This window comes from Lepisma saccharinum, chromosome 6 (assembly GCF_977018435.1).
Source record: "Lepisma saccharinum chromosome 6, izLepSacc3.1, whole genome shotgun sequence".
In the NCBI taxonomy this organism is placed as follows: domain Eukaryota; kingdom Metazoa; phylum Arthropoda; class Insecta; order Zygentoma; family Lepismatidae; genus Lepisma; species Lepisma saccharinum.
Genome location: NC_139234.1, coordinates 52891300 through 52914970, shown reverse-complemented (window position 1 = coordinate 52914970; position 23671 = coordinate 52891300). Strand labels below are relative to the sequence as shown.

General features: G+C 37.4%; 2 protein-coding genes across 3 annotated transcripts in view; both read left to right on the top strand.

Moving 5' to 3' along the window:
• Lsm10 (U7 small nuclear RNA associated Lsm10) overlaps nt 1-23671 on the top strand; it is a 29681-nt gene that overhangs the window by 1791 nt on the left and 4219 nt on the right. Inside the window, exons 2-3 of one of the 2 annotated variants that reach the window (XM_083123911.1) lie at nt 9051-9168; nt 21951-22116. In XM_083123911.1, the coding sequence (XP_082980037.1) occupies nt 9051-9168; nt 21951-22106 (274 nt within the window). In that variant the 3' untranslated portion in view covers nt 22107-22116. Of the gene's footprint in view, nt 1-9050; nt 9169-21950; nt 22282-23671 lie in introns of those variants that run through there. The other variant, XM_083123912.1, reaches the window with a different exon arrangement.
• Nucleotides 11438-18989, top strand: Nt5a (5' nucleotidase A). The gene has a single exon (XM_083123910.1). It carries the CDS (start codon nt 11522-11524, stop codon nt 13112-13114), a length of 1593 nt encoding a protein of 530 aa, XP_082980036.1. The 5' UTR covers nt 11438-11521; the 3' UTR covers nt 13115-18989.

The window sequence follows — 23671 nt, the reverse complement described above, 5'->3', positions numbered from 1 at the left end:
AGAGTAGATTTTGCAGACACATTTTTTTTTTCTGCAGCTGATAGTATGCAAGAAAGAGAGAATCTCTTTCCAGTTTCTGTTGAGAGTGTAATGCAAGGGAAGTGGGGAAGACTTCGGAGCAAAGAGTGCTACGGTATTAAGAGTAAAAGTAAAGTGCTGCCCTGTGCTTAGCACCACACCATGAAGGCATATAGGGGGTATGGGGGTGATGCCCCACACTTTCTTAATCCGGTCGTGAGTGGGGGTGATGTGATCAGCATCACACCCCTGACCCCCCAGGATTTCCCCCAGGTACCCATGTCATTTGACGCTGGGTGGGCACCAGGGCTGCTTCCAATGTTAGGAAAGTTCCCAGATTTGAACCGACCGGTGATCGAACAAAGTACCTTTAGCATGGTAGTCAGACACGTACCGACTATATTAAGAGTGTTACATGTTATTCACATGCCTGTTAAGGGGCCATGTTATTGTTCAAGTCTGGTAGAACAGACCAGTGTTGTTACATTGGATGGGCAGAAAAGAGCTAAATTGCATGAAGTAGGAATACCATTTCTCTGAAGCAACTAGAATTATGAAGGCATTGTAACCTGTCAAGCTGTTATCATAACATGGCCCCAGACAAGAATCCTGGGTTCAGTTATCATGTAAATGTGAGAGGGATAAGCAAACTATGCAAACTCATTATCATGATTGACCTAGAGGAGTACAAATCAGGGTTGGTCCAGGTGGGCCCAGCCCAGTTTTCCACACGAACCCACCAAAATACCCACTCAAAATGTTTTTTTTTTTTTTTTTTCAGAAAATGTTGTAAATTATTGCTTTCAATAATTGTGAAACGCCCTCCCTTGCCCGGGAAAACAAATGCTACCACTACCAAGATAGAGGCGGCAAAATCTCCCTCGGACAAGCAAAATAGCGTTACGGTCCAGGTTAAGTTCGTGTGTAGGAACCGGTGACCGACAGTGCATAGTGATAAGCCATATCGAATAAAAACAAAGACATATGTACTTTCAAATAACCACCTCTTTACCTGTAGCCGGGAAGCGGCTAGCTGCATACCTGAAAATCACGGGTAGCGACATGCGTACGAAATGATATAGCCCAAAATTAACATGAAAATAAAAAGTATATTCTATTCATAATCAACAAAGATCAATTTACTACATCTCCCCCTCTTTCAATCTCACTTTCACTCACAGAATCAATCCTCACGGGGTCATCGACACAAAGAATGATACATGACATGTACAGGTGTTATGACGATAAGCCCTAATTATTGCATTCTCAATTAATTTTACCTTACTTTTTGTCTAATCAGGTCATTTGTGATTTTGCTCCAGTGCTACTCAAATCCTAGCCAGCCCTTACTTAAGTTCACCTTTTTTAAAAAGAAACTAGTCAGCGCGGTGACAATACATTATTTGATCAGCATAAACAAAGGCGTCTCAACGGCAATTACATTCACGTGGGCGGACGTTTTCCTTTTACAAGACCTCACGTGGTTCAAACATAACAAATAACCTCCGTTGAGTGACACAAACCTATACTCTCTAGCAGGCGGGACTTAAACACTTTGCCGCGACGAGCAATTCATATTACCAGGCAAATACTTTTAACAAATAATCACACATGCAGCCTGACATAGCTAGAAGCGACACAGCACTGACACCTAAAAATGAACAAACCTCAAGTAGATTAAACAATTAAGTGGGCGGCGCTTTACTCTAATAGTACGCACTTTAAACAAATACAAAGGAGCACAAACAACAATGAATTTAAGATCATTAAAAAATATCACAAGGAATAAGAAAAATTGACCTGAGACGAATAAACTACAAAGGACAAGCGCGACGGGAGTTTGATATGAAGTTTCGAGTTGTGTGGGAGTTTTCAAAATGTTGACGAATTTCAAGGGCGTTCTCTAAATCAATTGGGCCGTCACGTGCTGACAATCACATAGATGAATACATTACCATCTCTCAGCTTCCGAGGTGCATCCTGGTATCTTTATGGGCGATTGAAAACACGTAGTATTCACGCGAAAGGTTTTCTTGGTCGCGAAGATGAAGATGCGAAAAGTGTTCATACTTCTGGTTCCTCGGTTTCTCTTCCCCTCGGGATCGGTGAACATCTCCGTGGTCTGGGCATCGGGACGTCAACGTGGCGGCTGGTAGGCATCATCGGCGTATCAATAGGGCAGCGTTCGACGTCTCTCTCTCTCTCCATGGCGGCGGATAGGCATCATCGGCGTGGCTCGTCGTTCCTCTCTCTCTCTGTGGCGGCTGGTAGGCATCATTGGCGTAGTCTCTTCTGACATCGGGCGAATCGATGGTAACGCCCTCACCTCTCTTCTTCCTCTAGCCCCCCATAGTTTCCGGTGTTCCTCGTTTCTCAAAAATTATAAACGGCATAAGGTAATCACGGAGACACGGTCTCGCTTCAACTTCTCCCAGCGGTTGAGGTAAGCGCACTTGTGTAGACTTACTGTCTATCACACACACTGGTGTTCGCAAAACACAACAAAGTCCACTGTACACGCAGAGGTAGCACGAAGGTGCTCTCGTTACAAGAATCGCCGCAAAACACTACACGGAGAGGTAGCACGGAGCTGCTCTCGCTACAAGGATCGCGGTAAGACTGTATGTCGAAAAACCAGGTCCTTCGTTTTATTTGGATTTTGAAAAAAAAAGCTAGGCGTTCGTTGAAGGGACGCTTCCGAAGAGTTCATTCCACTTTGCTCTATTGTCTCCCAACTTGAACGGGCCGTGCTGGAAGTTGAGTCTCTGCGGATTAAGCTTCCGCCTGGCCGTCGCCCATAGCTCAATTGCAACCGGTGTCCACAAACTGATCAATTACAACCGATTTGATCTGGCGTCCGTAATTGTTGCTTGATCGCGACGAAACTCCACACATCCGTCCTTGCACACATGCCGCTGCGCTGGTATAAGTTTCACATGAATCTGACTGCTGGAAACCGAGATATTTAAATGTTTGTCACTACGGTCAAATTTCCTAAGCTTTAGACACATAACGTGACCCTTCAGGTGCTCACCCTTAAGACACGCGAACGTCTCGTTCCTCCCGTCGGCTTGGCAAAAATCAAATATGTATTCTTACAAATTAAAACACTCAACACTTTGAATCAACACACCTTATTACCGCTACAGACATGAATAACAATAATAAAAATAATGACGGTAAATCTGACTGTCACATAATTGTGAGATTCTAGAATTGTGAAGAGTTTAAAAAAAACTTGTAAACTAAAGGCTTAGCCAAGCTTATAATACTCAAAATAATTAATGTGGTACAAGTCACAGTGGGTTTTTTTCAGGATATTTTTCTCAAATCATGCTAGAAATAGACTTTTAACAGAAGTAATACGAACATACGAGTACCAAGAAACAAAAGATAAAAGGGTCTGAAATATTTAGATAAAACATTGAGTGAACAAAGCTTATAATTTTGAAATGTGGGAGCACTTTAGATATCAGTAGGGCTCGGAAGTTGAAGACCTATAAAGTGCCAAAAAAAGACCTATAAAAAGACCTAAAAATATCAAAAAAGGACCTAGAAACGGAAAAAGGATGTATAAATGTGGTACAAATTAATTAATAACTTCAGTTTTAATTACACATTTAATTAATAAAAAAATACAAAATTCTGGTGGTATGGAACACACAGTGCGAAACAACTGAAAGCTTCAAAACAAGAGAAAGTTGTCACAGCGCGACCTTCCAGACAAGTTACGGTTAAAGGATCAGACAAGTTACGGTTAAAGGGCCTTGTACCGTACCTGCTTCAGTCGTCCAAAAATATTTTTTTCTCGTTTCAGAGATTGTTCAAATATATTTCTTTCTTTCTTTACTACAGAAAAGATGTTTAAGAGATGGTGAACTGATGATGATTCGAATTTAGAATCGGCAGTAAAAACGTAGTCGAATGAAGGTCAAGTTGCAAAAAGAAAGCCGTTAAGACCTTAAAAAAGGCTGAAAAAGGACCAATAAGCCAAATAAAACCCACCTTTTTCTGGCCTACAATGACCCAAAATGAACATATATTATGTTGGGCCTCGTCTTCGGACGCTAGGAAAAAAAAAGGATTTTTCCTCAACTTCCGAGCCCTAGATATCAGTCACTTCCATATGTGGGAAAACCACATACTAGTTTCACCTGTGACGATCAACTTTTACAAGAATTTTTTCCATGTATAAAGCATTACAAAGGAGAATTGAGTACATTTTATTGAAATGTTGTGAAAGTAGAAAAAAAGTTAACTGTGGTATAATTAAACCAAACACTTTTCAAATGATTCATTTCTTAAAATTTAGTATGTGTGCAAACGTTTTGTTTTCTTTCCAATGCGTTGCACTGAGAGTGACCCCTCCCTCCCCCCAGTTCAGTGCATTGATTGAACATAATGGGTTGCTTGCCCACGTAGGATAAATGTTATTTGTTGTTAGGAGCTCTATATACAAGATGTTGAGCACTCTCATAATCTACCAGTTTCTTTTTTTCTTAAAAATAGGGGGTGTGGGGTACTCAAGTAAATACAATGCATACGTATACTTTCATATTTTGACCATTTTTGACATTTTCAAACCTTTTTAAAGACTACAATTTCGAGCTTTGTGCATAAAACTTTCAGGAGCATTGTAACATTACCTGCACTGTAAATTCACAATAAAATTATCGAAACATAATGCACAATTTAGGAGGAGCATGGGTGGGGTGGATGGGCAAAGAAAGACAAGTCATCTATTTAGTGACCATGATAACATGTTTCTGCAGCCTTGAAAACTTGACAGACTGCAATGGTATTACATGTGATTGGAATTGAACAATGTGTTTCAAGATGGTGAATGAAAAACTTATTTTTCCTCATGTTACACGCATGCTCTATACCATGCTCTCTTTCTTCCCAAAACTGTCTACAATGCATTTTTGGAGTATAAGGAAGTAAACTCAGTCACTGTAGATAATTCGTCGGTCTGCAATTTTGCAGTAAATTTTTAAAATTTATATTTCATAGTTTAGGAGAGAAGTGGTGGTAAAATCGCAAACATACATTTTGCCATAATTGTAAAGCTTTGGAGTTGCAATTCTTAGAGTTACAAGATAACTTAAAGAATTGGTGTCATACTGTATTTGAGAAAGAATTGTCACCATGTTTAAAGATGGTGGATGACAGACTGATTTAACATGCCTTGCGAGAACTTTAACTTATGCAAATATTTGAGGTTAGATTTCCATAGATTAAGAAAACCAAGTCTCAGCTACGTTAGGACATTACTTGAGCTTGAAATATTTAATAAAAACTCTGTAATATTCTGTGTGGTTTAGGAAGGGTGGGGGAAAGTCACTAATTTTGAGACCACGATATCTGTAGCAAATTTAGAGTTTTTAAGCTGAAATTCATGTCTCAAATAGATGCACCCAGGGATTTTATTTTGCATTTGTTGAAAGCATTCCAAGATGGTGGTTCAAAAATTGATTTTTCATATACTGAGGTAGCTCCAAATTCTGATGCCACTTTCAAATATCGTTCAATACCCGGTGGGGGCACATAGTGGTTTGGATCCAACTTTAAACTGCTGGTCCAGCCCCGATTAGCCTTACTGTGCATAAAGTGGACTTAAAACACCAAATCAATAAACAATAAATACTTTCAAATATCTGCCTAAACTACATTTTTGGACATTAAGAAAAGAGACTTAAAAATTTTAGGGCATTTCTTATGGCTTGAAAAATATATTTTTTAACAATATAGTGCATATTGTTGTAAAGAATAACGTCTCACGGCGGATCTCTGTTATGTACACAATTTATTTTACATACCTCCCCTACTCTGTATATACATCTTTACATTACAATCCATTAACAACTGCTCCCGGTTACCTTTTGCCCCAAAACTGAGAAATGCATTTAACAGGATATCACTCTACGAGCTCACTATTTAGCATAGTGCTGACCTGCCCCTGCAAATTATCATGCAAAGGTCCCTATAAATACGGCGCTCACTCTCTGTGTATCTCTATGGATCCATCTGGCTCTGAGTAACTATAAAAAACAAACTATGTCAATCCATCTGGCCCTGTGTCTGAGTCTCGTAGAGACAGCAACTGTCTGAGTAACTGAATATGAGCATCTGAGAGCCCACTCCCAATCACCGGGGCAAGGCCCTATTGTTACTTTTCAAACAGGAAGGTCGTTGAGGGAAAACAACCGTTGGCTTCCCCGGCTACCGAGCAAAAAGCAACATAGGCCAGAACATTTACAAACATATGTATTTCCATGTGCGTAAAAACCACACAGCAATATGTACGTTGGGATCGAAATGGGGGCCATTAAGGTTCGGCCATGGGAACTGTAAGTTTCAAAGCAACCAGATATTTTGGAAGATGGATGTGATATACCATTTGGATGAAATCATTCAAAACAATTAAATATGTCAGCCTTATAATTTTGGCATGGTTAATACATGGAGGAGATATTTAAACTTGAAACATCCACAAAAATAATGGGAAAACACAAGTGTGAACAAACTGTATTGAAGCAGATTTAAAAGTGTGTGTGCAACTACCGTATGTTGTATAGTAGATAAAGGTAAAAGTTCCCCGTGCATGTAGCACCATGCCATGAAGGCACATTCAGGGAATATGGGGGTTGAACCAACATATTCCTGATCTCGGCCATTTTGGAGGTGATGTGATCACAACCAAACTTTGGCTGCCTTTACACTCCAGGACCCATTGATTTGAGACTGGGTGAGTTCCAGAGCTGCTTTATGCAGGGACAAGACCGGAAAAATTCCAACCTTAGATCACCCACCCCAAGATTCGAACCTGGGTCTTCTGCATGGCAGTCAGCCAGCCGGTCTACTTTTTTTTCACATTTGTAATGAAAGTAATACCCCTAAGCAGTAGTATATTTCTGTTTTCGCAATTTTTACACACATCAATTTTCTCTGTATTATCATTGGGACAAACACAAACATCCATGTCCAAACCAGGATTCGAACCCGGGACTCCTGGCGTTGCAGCATGCTGTGCTAACCACTCCACCGCGGAGGTTGACTAAACCAGCACAGCTATCAAGTATTAGTATAGTATTGCAATGTGGAACCCTGGGAACTGATCATAGATATATTAACTGTTACGCCATCCAGCAAGAGTAGAATCAAACTGTTGGTGAATTTTTTCAGAACATAGTATTTTAGATAATTTTATCATTTTTCCCACACTGTGGCTGTGCGGTCATGCTTTGGACTCCAGCTCTGGGATGTGTGCAGGTTTGAGTCTCCTGTGGGAAATGTAACAGCTTTTCTCCTGAGATTTCGGCCTGTGTATGAGACTGGTGAATACTCACGATCATGATTAAATTGGGGAGCTAAGAATGAGTAGCGTAACCCGGTCATGAAACTTTACGACAACGACTGGGGGTTCGTCATGCTGACCACACGTCACCCCGTAAGTGGTTGGATGATCTACCACCACAGAGTAGGATCAGGTGGGAGTGAGGCTGGCAGTCGGTAGGTAGGCCTGGTCTATTGCAGCACGGGTTATGTATGATTTTAGTGTAATTGTCTGTTATATCGGAGACACATTTCTATAGAATATTTTCAGTTTTAAATGGTTCGTACTTACCAATTGTATATTGCGAAACATAGTTGAAGGTGCCATTATGCTTTTTACATGAAAATAACTTCGATTTTTCACATTACGAGTAATTCTTTTGGGTCCTTTCTTCCGTTGCGGAACATACAATATGGCGCACACAGCTGTGGATCATCGCGCGTCGTGCTTGTTTTTTGTCGATTTGGGGTGGGGTATGCAGTGTTTCAATCTTCTTAACTGAAAAATACCTACTTTCGTGTCCATTATGTCATCACAAACCATTGACGGATAGCCCCAAAAACCATTGACGGATAGCCCCCACAAACCATTGACGGATAGCCCCAAAAACCATTCACGATAGCCCCACGAACCATTTCCGGTAAGGTTAGGTAAGCATAGTTAAAAAAATAAAATAAATAAAATTCTGGTAAAAAAAAGGCACGTTTGGAAACACTGGCGAGACCCCATGACTTTCGATGCTCGCTCCATCTGCAGGTACATAATGGAAACAACGGCATAATGTTGTCACGTTGCACAAAATGCAAGTTTATTATATCAAAAGTGCTTATTTCTTGTTGTGCAGCATTCTACGGTGAGAAAATACCTCCAAGAACTTTCAAAATACTACAGAAACTCATTTCCGTAAGTAGTTTCTTCTGTAAAAATGAAGAAATGTGTCTCCAATATAACAGACATTTACCGATTTTAGTTTAATCATTTCAAGGTGTGAGACCTTGATTGTCAATTCTCAACTATGTTAACAGAAAATATTAAATAGTTTTCCATTCAGTGAACTAAAACAATACAAATTGAATGTTCCAATATATTACTATCAGGGGAATATGTATTTCATTTTTAAAATATTTTTAAACATAACCTGAAAAAAACCCAATAAAACCCAGTTTTTGCCTGGGTTTTATCTGAAAATGCCAACCCTGGTACAATTGAGACTACAAATAAGCAAAATGTAAATTATGTTTACTTGCATACACAAGTATCTCAAATTCATTCATCTGCAAACTCGAGGCTGGACTTAATGACCACTGAGAATGGTGAGGTAATAGATGACAAGATAACAATTTCTTAGTGTAATTAGGGCAAATTGTACACCAAAAAACTAAGTTGGCAACAGCTACCTTTCAGTTCAGCATTCTGCCATGCAATTGGAGAATGTGTGCTGTTGCATCTCTGCAAATGAGAAATTGTGTACAGTATAACTACAGAACTATAGAAAACTAACTTGAGAACTGTCGGGTTGTTGTTCTTTCCGGATTCACTGATGTTTACTGTTCAGTGCTGAAAGGTTCCCAAACGAGCCAATGTGGGACTTTGTGTTTCAATAATACGTTTTCATAATTCACATACTATACAAATAAAGGTTTGCAATTAGAAATGTAATTATACCTTGTATTACCTGATATTTTATCTTTCGTAGATATATGAATGTCACTTTGAGTGATGCTGTGTATGAAGATGCAAGAGGATCAGAGTTTGAATTTGAAACCTTCTTTGTTCAAGCAAGGAATATTCGTTATGTTCACATTCCAGAAGATGTAAGTACCATACCCCTCAGTATCCTATTTTTTTTTGTTTTGAGCAAATAATAAAATTGGCAGTAGATTGAGGCCTGAAATATGGGTGTGTGATTTAAATCTTAAAATGTAAATATTTGGTAATAAGCCTATCAACCGCTCTTATGTTTGGTGTTGGTGATAAAGTGGATGAGTATTAAAATCTAGGTTATGAAACTTCTTATTAATTTCCTTGCTGAGTGGTAAAGTTCCTAGTCAACCTAGGAGCTGTTTGTTATGGTAGGCACACACATAAAGTCCAGAATTAATAGATCACGTGTTTTTTTTGCCATTAATAAAACCAAAAGGAACCTCCTGTTGGTTTTTATGATACTGCTCCACATATCTGTCTGTCATGGGCATCGGCAGAAATTTTTTAAGATGCGCCATGCCATTGATAAAACTTGAATTGTAGAAATAATAATAATATGGTTATTATACTACAATAATAACTATTAGAAACTAATAAAAATAAACCAGCTTTATTCCAAATTAATGATAGTATATATTTGGAGACACTTTGCTACTCTATCCAGCAGTGAAACTGTTTTCCATTATTTTGTGTATTTCATACAGTTAGTGTACTGAAATGCATAGTTATTCTATTACCTTTTACACACTTCCTTCAAGAAAAAAAGCTTTAACAGTTAAGGAGAAGTATGACTGGTAATTTATGTTGTGGAGCATCACACATAAAACTCTAATTTTAGCAATTTTGAAAACTGTGGAACCATTTACTCTTTGGATTAAATGGTATAATATTAAAAAATAATCTAGTTCCTGTATGTTACACTCAAGTTTTTGATCTAACAGTTTTTTTACTTTGGTTATTGTGTTCGAGTATTTATTAACAAATTAACAACTTTATTTCTGCTATTAACATGCTTTGTCTCTCTCTCTCTGTGTGTGTGTGTGTGTGTGTGTGAGAGAGAGAGGAGGGAGCATTTCCCAATTCATATAGTTTTTCTAACATTTTGATTTGGCCAACACCTCTTGTACAATTCATGTAGTTTTCTATCGTTTTGATTTGGCCAACATCTCTTGTTTATAAAAGTTGTGTCGGAAATGACAAGTTTCATTCAAAACTGGTGCACATTTCTCATCCCTGCCTGGATTTCCCGTTTTGACAGTCTGACCCCAAAATGTTCCCCTCCCACACCCTTGCTTCAAACCACAATGTTAGAAGCTTGATTATAAGTTTCGGAAATTTGTACTTAAGTATCAATTATGCTTTGTGGAAATTTTCTTACAATCCCGCTTTCCCCTGTACTTCGAGTACTGCTCTCCAGAAGTAACTGTTTTTTGGCTAGTTATGATTATTGGGATTAAATGGTGCTTATCAAATATGAAGTTTATCACGATAAGTGTTTAATGGGCTTCCTTAATCCCTACGCGGCCATCTGTCAAAGTTAAGAGATACGTACTGGTTATGTAAGATCACAATGACCCAATTTGTTACATCCTCCTTTGCTGTGACATAAAGTCCTACCACCTCTTATTTTATTTCAGTAAATGTTGTCCATAATATTAGCATGTCATCCGCTCGTTACTTTCTACGGTAGTTTGTTAGTTACGGCAAGTAATCTCCTCACTGGTATCCTGTCGTTTGAAAAAAATTGGGGCAATAAATTGTGTGCACGTGCTTAATTTAGTCTGCTTATCTTCATACAAGCCACTTATCAGCGTTGCCAAACCATCTGTGAATAATTATTCTCGGAAAAGAGAATATTCTATTCATGTGCGTATTTTATACATTTGTTGTTATTTGGCTTATGGATTTTATGCGTCCGTTTTCTTCCAGATGGACTGATCGCGACGAGTGAATGAAAGTGGTGTAGGTGGTGTTTTCCATATCAAAGTTACTTTTGCTTTTTCCTTATTCCATTATTCCAAGCTAAAAATATGTTTATTCAGAAAAGTAAATATTTTTTTCGGGCCGTGGTACCAATTGCAAATTACTTCAAAATATTTAATCTAAATATAAAATTCCAACAACAAAAAAATAAATTAAAAATATTACATGACATGCATTTCATTTCATTAATCTAGATAAAAGTATATTGTAAGACATTGATGTATTACAGCCTATATCTCTCATAATTCAAAGTTCATATGTATGAATAATTGTGCATTTTAAAAATATATATATTTGTAGATTTCGTGGCCTGCAATCGCATAACTTTTAGTTGCAATTGGAAACACTGTTGATCTTTCAATTGGCACTACTAGTCGACATTTGTGCGGAGTCTGAAACAGATGGCGTATTGTCGCATCTTTAGATGTCGTCCGCTGTTACCGAATCAACGTTTTTTAATTTAGCACAAGTATATTCGCTATGCACTTTAACATGTTTGTTTTTAACCTGCATTGGTACAACGTATTGTTTAAGAGATCTTCGAATAAGCTAAATGAATTAAAAGCATTTCCGTTTCCTTTCGTGCAGCTGTTTAATTTCAATCGCTCTAGCGGTGAATATCGACAAATTTCTTCAGGCAAGGTGTACCCGGTGCGAAGTTCGTGTGGGCTGCAGGTGTACAAAACACGCTCGTTGAATTCAGTTTCGGATGCTGGTCGCGCACTGAACCAAGTTGAAAGTTTATCAGTGAAAATGGCTAACGAGAATAATGTGTTCAGACTTATTGATTACGACTGTATTGGTTTTGATTTGGACAACACACTTTGCAGGTATAAATTGTCGCAGATGATTAAGATGGAATACAATATATTGGCCAAATATTTAGTAGAAGTGAAGGGATATGATCCTGAATTTTTACTGCAGCCTGTGGAAACTGATGTGGATTTCCTTCAGAAGGGATTAATATTAGATATAGCTCATGGTAATGTTCTCCAGCTAGGAAGCGGAGGATATATACAAAGAGCAACTCACGGAACACGTTTTTTAAGTGATAGTGAGCTCGAAAGGTATTATGGAAAGGAGCGAAGTTGGGACGTAACAACCGAATTCAGTGAAAACTTGCTGGAAGGATGGAATGGACCTTTGTCAGCAAGAATAAGAAGTCTCTTGGATTATTTTGATATGCCCGCATCCTTGATTTTTGCAAGGTTGGTTGACACTGTTGATAAGAGGAATGGGAAGGAACTTGAATTATATGACATCTGGTCCGATATATTGGAGGGAATTGTCAATATGTATCGCAGAGACAAGTTTGACACAAACGAGGGTGGTTACTTCTCGGCACTGAAGGCTAATCCTGATTTATATATCAACAAATGTAGTCAAAATGTTAAGAATTGGTTGAGAAAACTTAAAGATTCAAAATTGGTCTTTCTTATCACAGGGTCACATGTAGATTTTGCATCTTTGACTGCAAAGCATATTTTGGGTGATGAGTGGCAAGAATTGTTTGATTTTGTTGTGTGCTATTCACGGAAACCAGGGTTTTTCACCGGTAGAAGGCCTTTCTTCAAATTGGATGGAATTGTTGAAACTGATGCAGTAGATGCAGTGGAATTAAACTTGGGCAGTGTTTACAGCCAAGGTAATTGGCAAGATCTGTATCATTTGCTAGCTCAGAAAACAGGCTTGACTCATCCAAAGTGTCTGTATTTTGGTGACCATTTAATTCAAGATGTGTACACACCATCAGAATACACTAAATGTGATACAGTTGCTGTTGTTGAAGAGTTAGATGCAGAAGGTATGGTAAATGTTGTTGTTAATCATGCTGATGCATCATTGTTAGTTTCTCAGAAATGGGGTTCATTTTTTTGTGACAAAAGGAATGACGAACTGTATGATTCACTTTGGGCAGATGTTATTAAGAAATATGCAAAAATCTGTATTCCAAGTTTGGATGTACTTGCTGTTCATCCTCTAGACTATGAAATAAGCATTTTCAACAGCAAAAGTGTAATTTTACCAGCAGGCTACTTTCCAAGTTATCCAGTAAGTTTACACAAGCAATAACTAAGCTTAAATACTGTAGTAGAAAGTTTTTAATGGTACAAAATAAATGGCTTAATTGCCTAACCATCATATTTATTAGTGCATAACTAAGGAAAAGAGACCTTGGATATTTTTTTTATTACAATTGGTTTCTACTTTGAAGCTATATTTTTTATTTTGGTTCTACATGCATCAATTCACCTTCAATTTGAATTTAAGTAAGAATTCGAAAAATCGTGGATGGATGGATGTAATAAACTCTATAAGATTGATATCAAGGAGACAGGCATGAAAACTGGATATACATATATGTTTTAATCCTCATGAAATATTTTTTTTTTGTTCAGTAGTGCTCACCATACGAGTGTTTATTTGACAGTGTACTGGTATGTCCACTTCAATAAGAAACACCACAAGTTGGTTTTTAAAGATTTTTCTTTATTTTTATATTTTGCTTTAAGCAAACAGCATAGAGAAATGCCAGGGGCCGTTGACCCACCATGCCCCCTTGAGAATCACATTGAAATTTGGGTACTAGTTTACTATCCTTCGGACACATTTATTTATTTTTACAGAAGAAACTACTTACCGTAATAAGTTCCTGTAGCATTGTCGAACATCGGGAAGGTGTTTTGTGTGATGTGGGAATGTTTCATAGCTGAAATTCATGTTGTTCGTTGAAAATTAATTCTCCGATGGAGAATAGCGTTTGGCATGTACACTTTCGTACACCATCGCGCGTCGTGACTGTATCATGACGCGTCGTGATTGTGTTTTGTTCATGTTCATTGGGTATCCAGTGTTTCGAACTCTGTGCGTTTGCAACGAGAGTTAGAAGGATGGTGTGTCAATAGCCCCACGAACCATTGGCACGTGGTTAGGTTAGTTCGGTTAAGTTAGGAAACATAGTTAAAATTTGGTGTCGTGTTAGTATCAGGATCTAGAAATTGGAAATAATTGCGAACCATTGACGCTAGCCCCACGAACCATTGGCACGTGGTTAGGTTAGGCAAACAGTTAAAATTTGGTGTCATGGTAGTATCAGGAATATATATATTTGGTTGTGAAACAAAAAAAATCGCGAAAATCGACAGTTTCCATTCCGAAAACTAACGCCTTATTTTAGCTTATTTTGCAATTTCTAGATGTTTCCCACTTATTCCAGGACGGATAGCCCCAAAAACCATTCACGAATAGCGCCACGAAAGATTACAATTTTCTTCGTAAAACAATTCGAAAAAAAAATTAAAAAGAAATAGATCTGATGAACTTTGTTCATAGGCATTTCTTGGGTTCAGAAGGTTGAAACACTGCATAACAATTGAAAATCGAGAAAAGACAAGCCCGACGCATCATTATGTAGGAAGGTGTATGCGCCATATTGTGTGTGAGGCAAGCGGAAAGGCTAGGAGAAAAGTACTGGTAATGTGAAAAATTGCTCTTACTTTCATCAAAACAACGTCAATACACTTTCAGGAATGTTCCGCGAAGCAGATACGTAAGTACGAATGTCAAAAATTTGACAAAAGACAAGCACGACGTGCGATTATGTAGGAAGGTGTACTTGCGATATTGTGTCTCAGGCAAGCGAAAAAGCCTACGAGAAAGACGTTCTGGTAATGTGAAAAATTGCAATTAATTTCAACAAAACAACGTTGATACACCTTCAGGAATGTTCCGCAAAGCAGATACGTAAGTACGAATGTCAAAAATTGACGAAACGAAAAAATTAGAGGTGTCCGAAGAATAGTAAATTTTTACCGAAATTTGTATTAATCAACAGATTTTGATGTTTTATTACGTAATATAAAATTAGTTCCAGTGCTCGGAAAACACACACAACAGATATTCAATTACAAAGTATGACCCGCGTAAGCAAAAACCTGCCATTTCAGAATGTTTTCACCCCTTTTTATTATTAGAGCCCTTTGTATGCACATTCAAAAATTGAAAGAACAAGTCGATAATAACAATTTTTACCAAACCCAGCAGTACTAACCTCACTACGTAAGATTATAGTTGCTCCTTTGGAATATCAGTTTGGGTGCTAGATTCTCTTGCGTGAAGCCTTTAGTCGGTTCTTCTTCACGGTAAATTAAGACGCTAAGGTAACATACATACTTTACTTCACAGTAACAGCTTTCTGCAAGCTAAAATTAAAAAGAAATTCTCATAAACAATATCTTCATGTACCATACAAAATATGTCACTTCCTCTAGGGGGTACAGAGGGTCAAGGGTGCCAAATGCCATACTTTGTGGTGTTCAACCCAAAGTGAGTTCAACATGTAATAACTATAGTACACAGAATATGCAAATACTATGCTTATATTTTTAAAAACACATTGTAGCTATTTAAAATTGTTAACATCTAGTTATGTCTCAAATGTGGTTGGAGGCCAAAAATTATTGATGTATTATTATTATTTGGAGTTGGAGAACTTGTAATGATGATGATAGTATTTGCACACCTAGTGATTGTCAGTCCTTGTGAAAACATTGTGTTTTTTTAATTACTGAAAGTGAAAATAATTGTATTTACTGTCAATCAATCTAAATGTCATGATCTCTCAACAAGAAAATATGTAAAAATTGTATTACCGGTATATATGCACAATTTATGTAAATATTTTTACATTGTACCCTATTTCTTATAAGATTGTGATCCACCAAACCTGCAAAAGTACCCTGAACAAATAGTTTTTCATGATTCTTGCAAATTGTGAATGAATTTATTTTGATTTAATGAAATTGATAATTTTCATTATCATTGATTGCCATTAATTAATGTGATATTTGACTTATATTCATGTTATGCTAAATAAATATTTCTTGTTAACATGCAGGATAATTTATGAATATGGACAGCTGTAGTATGAGAATTGCAACTCTTATCATTGTAGTTCAGAATTAAATGGTATTTCCCAATAATATGGGGTACTTCAATGCTTAGGTGGTTTTTGTATGTATACATGCATATATACTGAATATATGAGAGAGCGAGATAACCCATGGCACAAGAGCGTGTGAGGGCCAAGGCCTACCTATCAATTGCTGGCCACATTCCCACCTGCTGAGGTAGATCATCCAGCCAGTTACGGGGTGATGTGTGGTCAGCACGACGCAAATCCCCAGTCATTGTTGTAGATTTTTATGATCAGGTTACGCTACTCATTCGTAGCTTCCCAAATACCTCACGATGGTGGGGGGCCTAAGGTCACATACACACGCTGAAAGAGAGACAGTGTCATCAATACATGCTTCTCTCATTATTTTTCAGGTTAAAACTTATTCCTACATTAATTTATGTACATCTACTGTATTTTTTGTCATGCACATATACGTCATATTCAGTTGAGTTGTTGTTTTAAGTCCACTTTATGCACAGAAAGGCTAGTCGGGACTTGACCTACATTTTAAAGTGGAATCGTCGAACCACTATGTGCCTCCACTGGGTATCGAACCCGGGACCCCTTGATTACAATGTGATGACACTACCATTGTGCCATTGGGGAGGTCATGCGTCATACTCAGAAGTGAGTTATTTTATATATGTATTGGTGTTCATGTCAAATCAAAATAAATGCATATTGTTTATTTACTTAAAGTTTAACATGCAAGTTTTGCAATGAAACTGTAGCAGGATTATTTTTGTTAGGTGCCTGTTTTGAATGATCATCATAATGTCATTGCTGATTATGTCAATTGTGTATTCTTTTTTTAATGAATGTAACTAAAAATAGAAAGAAATATGGTGACTGCAAGAGCTAATAAGCAAATCATCATTATACTAAAAGTACTAACTGAAAGATTTACTTATATGCCATTTTGTTACAGGACTTTAGATACAAATCTGATTTGGAATTTAAGTTAGGCAGCTTTCACACCAGAGCTGCACATGTTGCTTGTTTCTTGCATGTCGATCAGACTGGGTCGTTTTCTCAATAAAGTGCATTGTGTCACCTCAGTCTGTTCTTTCAACGTGCATGGTGAATGCTTCCTTATAGACTGAAGGGGCGTTTGTTTGTCACTTTGATTTGAACACCTGCTGTCGCTTTGGTCTAAAACTCCCATATAAATGAAATAGCACAATCTCAGTATGATTTAGAAAATTACATATAATGGGCAAAGTCTCATGTGTGTGTGATGTAAAGATTATAGGTAAATTCACTATCAGTGTGATTATTTTTAATGTGTTGTACATAATGCTCGGTTTGCGAGCACAGGGGAATTTATGCACAAACATCAGTATTTCATTTCTTTAAACACAGGGTGCAAGAGAAAGTTGAATCGAAGTATGGTGAAAATAAAAACTCGTCCATATGAATTTCACCATGCCATTAGTGAGATAAGGGCTCTATGCATTCTTGGTCTCATTCTCATTTATGGTGGATTGAAGTAGGATATCGATTGACTAGATATGTGTGAATTTTTTCACAAATGTGGAAAATTACCATATTTAATTCCAAATGCATTTTGCACTTTCCCCCCCCCCCCCTCTAGCTTCACTAAAGGGGTCCATGGTCACATCCTACACCCTAGATTTCACAAGTAAATTTTTTTTAATGAAGATTGTGTGCCAAATTTGGAAGAACAAAATTTTGTAATGCGGAAACAAGTATTTACGACTACAGTCGTTTAAAGTTGAGATGTAGCAGTTTGAAGTTGCGAGGTGGAACTGTACTTGCAGCTAGGTTAGTTTCGTAGCACCCATACTCTACTTGCAGCCATGTTAGTTTCGTTGCACCCATACTGATGGATATATGTAAAAGTATGTTTTTCAGGGCTATACCCCAAGAAATTTCATAAAAATTGCTGGCTCCAAATTTCCCTCCGATTCTGGGCTCCGCCCCTGGGGTGATTGACCTAATGCCTTCTACCACTACCTGGATGGAGCCATCTGCCGAACACTATTTTTACCAAAAAATTAAACCTCAAAAGGTAACTTACCTCTTTATCCCAAGGCCAGGCACTGAATTGCGGGTCGAAGTTAAGTCATGTTAAATGTCTTTGTTGTCCATCTCCCCTTCCGTTCCTATCCCATTCCAGAAGTCAATCATAAGAAGAAAAAGAAAATGTGAAGAGGTGCGCCTGTGACATGAATCCATGATGGAAGCCCTCAAAAAATGTGTTGACGTTATGTACGCAAGGAATTTTAATATTACAAAAACACAAGTTTCGTAGCACGTAGATGTGAAAAAAATTACCTTCCGTGCTATTATGAAACACCCTTTTCTTAGAAGAAACTTATATTTCGACAAAAATATTTGAAATGTGGCTGAAATCGAGGGTGTAGGATGTGACCACAAAGCCCACTAAAGGTTCATGTTATTGCTTTGACGTGCTGGCAAGGGTGGGGGTCACAGTAAGGTAAAAATTTGCTATTTACTTCTCACTTAATGAGTGATTTATTATTACTTGGATGCCCCGATGATAATTAGTTAATTTTAAATTGCCTTTTTTAAACTTTAAAATTGGCGATGAACATTAGCACATATTAATTGACTTCTTTGTTTGTTTTGGATGAGACTGGGGTTTGTATGTGAAAGAGAGAAGTGTTGTTAAACATCCAAGGATGAGAGAGATGTCTACTCCTGTTGATACAAATTAATGTTTTAATATAATTAACCTTTTCCACCTTGAATTTTTGGAAAATGTTCCTTGGAAACCTGGGATTATACTTGAAATTTATCTGGGCCATAGAGTAGCCACACTGTGATGTGAGCACCATTCTCTGGCTGCATTAAGCTACCAAAAGTTAATATGCAATTGCACGTACACAACATAGTAGTGGCATAAAACTAAATGTATAAGCACGACCAAATGTATCTAGATTATCCCAATAGCATTAGATTAAAAGGATAGTGGACCTAACCAAAACATCATCTTTTATTTTTGGAAAATTACACAGTATGGAAATGATCTTAAGAGATTAAATTCACTGTTAAGTTCGAGTTTTATATTTTAAGCCTGCTTTATGCAGAAATAGCCCATTCGTGAATGGACCCACAGTTTGAAGAGGAATTTGAACCACAATGAGAATTCACTGTTAAGGTGGGTTAGAGATATTTAACTAAATATTTTCTTCATTGTATGTAGTTGAAATGATAATTGCAATATTTTCATAATCCTCCTCCAATGCCATAGTGCACAATACTTTGGATACAAAATGGAACTCAAGTGATGTATATAAAAGCACAGAGTTTATCCTTAAGAGCTTCTTTACACTGCCTAAAAAGTAGACAAGAATAGCAAACTGTCTACCATGTTGTAGTCTTTATGATACGAGGGTCACCCAGAGAAAAAGGAACATTTTGGTGTAAATCACAAACAACAAATGATAAGTGCAAAAAAATCTATGGTACAGAAACTACACACCTTACTCTGCTTTTACACATAATTTGTCGTTTGTTTTTTTAGACCAAAATGTTCCTTTTCTTGTGGACAACCCTCATAAATTTTGGAAGTGACAAATGCTGACTATTGTTAACTTTTAATTTTAGTGTATTTAAGGGTAAAAACTGAGTGTTATGTGATTTGGGTTGGAAAATTCATAAGTAAGAGTTTTGTTAAACCCTTGCATTTGTGTTAAGAGTGCCAAACACCAAATAATTATGTTGTTTAACATGCTACCTAGGCTGGACCTAGTAAATTTTATCATATGTGTTGTGTATTTCTAGATGTATAAATATTTGTTGTGCTATGTAGTGGACAAAGGCATGCAGTTGCTCACTTTTATATGTAACACACATGGCAAAAGTTAATACTTTATTTTTCGAGTTAAAAAAGTGCATTTAGAATGGAGAGTGACTATTTTAATTCAAACTAACAAGTAACGGCTTTAATGTTAATTTTGCAGATACCTTCACTTTAATTGCATTTATATCACCATTATTGGTAACCTATTCTGTACAATATTAATATTGTGGAAGACTAATTAAAATATAGTATATTCCAAAAATGTAACTTTGTTGCCTAACAATATTGGTGACTGTCACTACAGACCACACCCAAAACAGTGTTTTTGTTCATAAATCTTGAGTGAATGTATTACTGTCAGAAAGAAAAATATATGCAGAAAAATTTGGAGTCGACGTAGTGGATCTAAAGCATCAATCTTGTATAAGGTAAACCATTTTAGCTCCAGTATAGTGCTGTCTAGACAAGTGTGTGCATTATATTTTACTGCAAGTCATGCTATTTGCATATATAGTTAATAATTACCTGTGCTTAATGCAACTGTGATTCTGCAATTCTTGGAATTTATTTGTTGAAAATGATGAGAAATAAAGATAGTTTTTTAAAGAAATCATATATGGCATACATTACTACACTTCCATTTGTTTTACTTTTTTTAGTATGCATTCCAGATAAGTTTGTTTGTATCATATGATGTTCAAATAATGCTCTTTTTATTTGATTTTTTTTCAAAAAGTAATTATCTTCGGTTTCTGGCCACATAAATTCTGGAATTTGTTCAACTAGTACAGTCACGAACACTTCTGGGCTGCAACAATCTCATTGAGTTCAATGGGATAGTTACAACCCAGAAGTGTCCATGGCTGTACAGGGAGATAATCCATTTTTTTGTTTAATTTTCTTCTTACAAAGCATATTATGGAGCTGTAACAAATTTAGAAATGAATTAAACTGTTGATGTCTTAGCTATAAAATGTATGGGAATTGAGACAGCTATATTTTTCGATATGAATACTTCAGTTGAAGATAAACAAAATAAAAGATAAGCAAATCTTATCTCCAGAAAGATAAAAGTTCAGGTAGTAGTAGAATAGAAATCCTTGAAGATACTGAAATGCAGTGAGTTGTGGAAATGTTAGCTTCCATATCCATATGAATAAACATTTATGGCTTTTTGTAGGCCATTATCAGTGGCGGCAATTGGGTGGGGGCCAGTTGCCCCCCCCCCCCACTTTTTGCTACTTTTGCCCCGCACTAGGCTAAACCTTATAGTGAAAGTAAACTGTCTTTGCCCCCCCCCCCCCCCCCCCCAAGTTTTGGAACCCAGTTGCCGCCACTGGCCATTATGGTATATTGCCAGTCTTTCTTGGATTTTTGGGAACTTCCAAGTTGCATAAGGTCTCCAAGCACCCAGAATGTGGATATCAATTCTAAATTAAATTTGTCAATTATCTGCATATCCATAATCCAACTTTTTGGGGAGAATATAAATTATCCAATAACTTGTTTTAACTTTATGCATTAATTAATATGTAGCCTTGAAATTTAATATTGATAAATAAATTGTGGGATAATAAGTAGAGAGTATTAATTCAATCATCTATCTATAGGCTTCTTGTCAAACTTAAAATTTGGTTTAAATTAGTTGACAAGTACTGGATCTAATCGAATCTTTCAATTTCCTCTGGCCAATATTATTACATCAATTTGCAAATATATTTGTTAATTGTTTGATCACTCACTGTCATGACAGCATTTCCTGTTATTGCAGTCGAACCCCACATGAAAGGCCATCTTTCCAGATGGTTGTCTGCTTGGGCTGCAAGTTGCAAACTTCAGGAGAACCACAACCTGGCAGATCAGAAACACTGTTCTAGACCTTCCATGATATGTATATAGGCCAGGCAACAAAAATACTAAAATGTGTGCGAGCAGGAACATGAACAAGAAAATTTTATAATTGAAGAATCCAAAACTGTATGCATTATTTATCAAGTACATTAGCAGGATTTTTTGAAGATTTCCACATGTTTTTTAAACATATTGCTTAAAAGAATTGCCAGCACCATTATTTATTATTACACCATGTGATTGGCACATGTAAATATCACTGTTAAATTAGATTCTGGAAATGATTGTATGATGATTTCTCCATATAGGTTGACATTCTGTCTACAATCAAAGCTGAGGTTGAGGTAAAACGTCATCGAACAGCAAAATTTGGAGAGACACATAAGGGAAGGAGATTAATGAAGAGGCAAAAGGAAACATTGGAACAGGTTGAGCAGATGTTGAAAGAGAAACAAAAGACATAGGTCTTGCAAGGTGGGCCAAAGAAAAGCTAGGAGCTCTGAATTTAATATGTATATACTTTTTTTTTTATAAATAAAATTATTTTATATTGAAAACATATAATGCTGTAGTTACTTTGTTTCAAGATTTCAAGGCTAACCAAAATCACGTAATATACCAAAATATGAAGCTACCAAAAAAGTGAGGGATGTGCATGTTCTAGCTTCTGAGACTGTTGTTTTAGGCCCCAGGGACCACACCAGTTAAGGCTCGGCTGGACCTTTGTCCCAACAGCTGAAAACAGCTTCTACTTTGAAGAAATCTCCTAACATAAACATTCAATTACTGTGATACTCTGCTAAGCTTTTTTAGAAGGGTATATGTAATTTTTAAAAATTCAATTTTGGTTCTTTTAAGATATTACCGAGATAGATTCAATGCTGTGGATCAGTGTGTCGTGAAATTATATATAAAACTCCAATTGTTTTTCCAGTATTTTCCAAGGAAATTGCAGTATTTTACTGAAAATAGAAGAGAATTTGGCAACTGACCTATTCCTACGAGGTCTGAAGTTTCAAGAATCTTCTGGCCACGCATCCGATGGGAGCGCATAGTGGTTCGGATCCCACTTTAAACTGTAGGTCCAGTCCCGATTAGCCTTTGTGTGCATAAACTGGACTTAAAAATATGCAAAGCAGCAAACCACGGTTAAGTAATCAGAAATAAGGTTTTGGCGCTACTCAAGGGGGTGGGCCAGTAAAGGTAAAGTGCTCCCCTGTGCTTAGCACAACGCCATGAAGGCGTATAGGGGGTGTGGGGGTAACGCCCCACACTTTCTTGATCCGGTCGTGAGTGGGGGTGATGTGATCAGCATCACGCCCCTGACTGCCTTTACACCCCAGGGTTTCCCCCAGGTACCCATGTTATTCGACGCTGGGTGGGTGCCGGGGCCGCTTCCATCGTTAGAAAAGTTCCTGGATTTGAACTGGCCGGGGATCGAACCTGGGATCTTGAACATGGTAGTCAGACGCGTTACCGACTGAGCCACCGGTGGGCCAGTACAGGGTGCAATCTCGGGAGTTGCCAGACTCCTGAGCCGCTCCTGATCCAGGACTATTTTACTAAATAACTATTACATTTGAGAAATTATAGAAACTACTCTTTATTTCATTTTTTCTCGCGTCACAGGAGATTAACAAAAATACAGCCCGAAAATTTGAGGCACAAGTGATCCCACCACCTTGTACCTGCCAAGTTATGCCCGTGACCTTCAAATCTAGAACAGGCGGCTTCACAGTGCATAGTCTGGTGATCTGAAAGTATGATATATAGAAAATCTTTCTTGCGAACTATGCTTCAACTGAGGAAAACATTTACTTGAGGCCCATCTGTCGATGGCCATGACAGTTCCCTTCCAGATCATAAAATCTGCGGAGTCCAATTCCCGAAACTGGTTAGTGCTGGGTACAAGAATAAGAAGATGGGAGGCATGTGGCAGGGACAGAGAGAAAACCGTAGATATCACCGCCAGCCCCTCCTCTTATTAACGCAAAGGAAAATAACTAACGACACTGTCAAAATTGCAAAT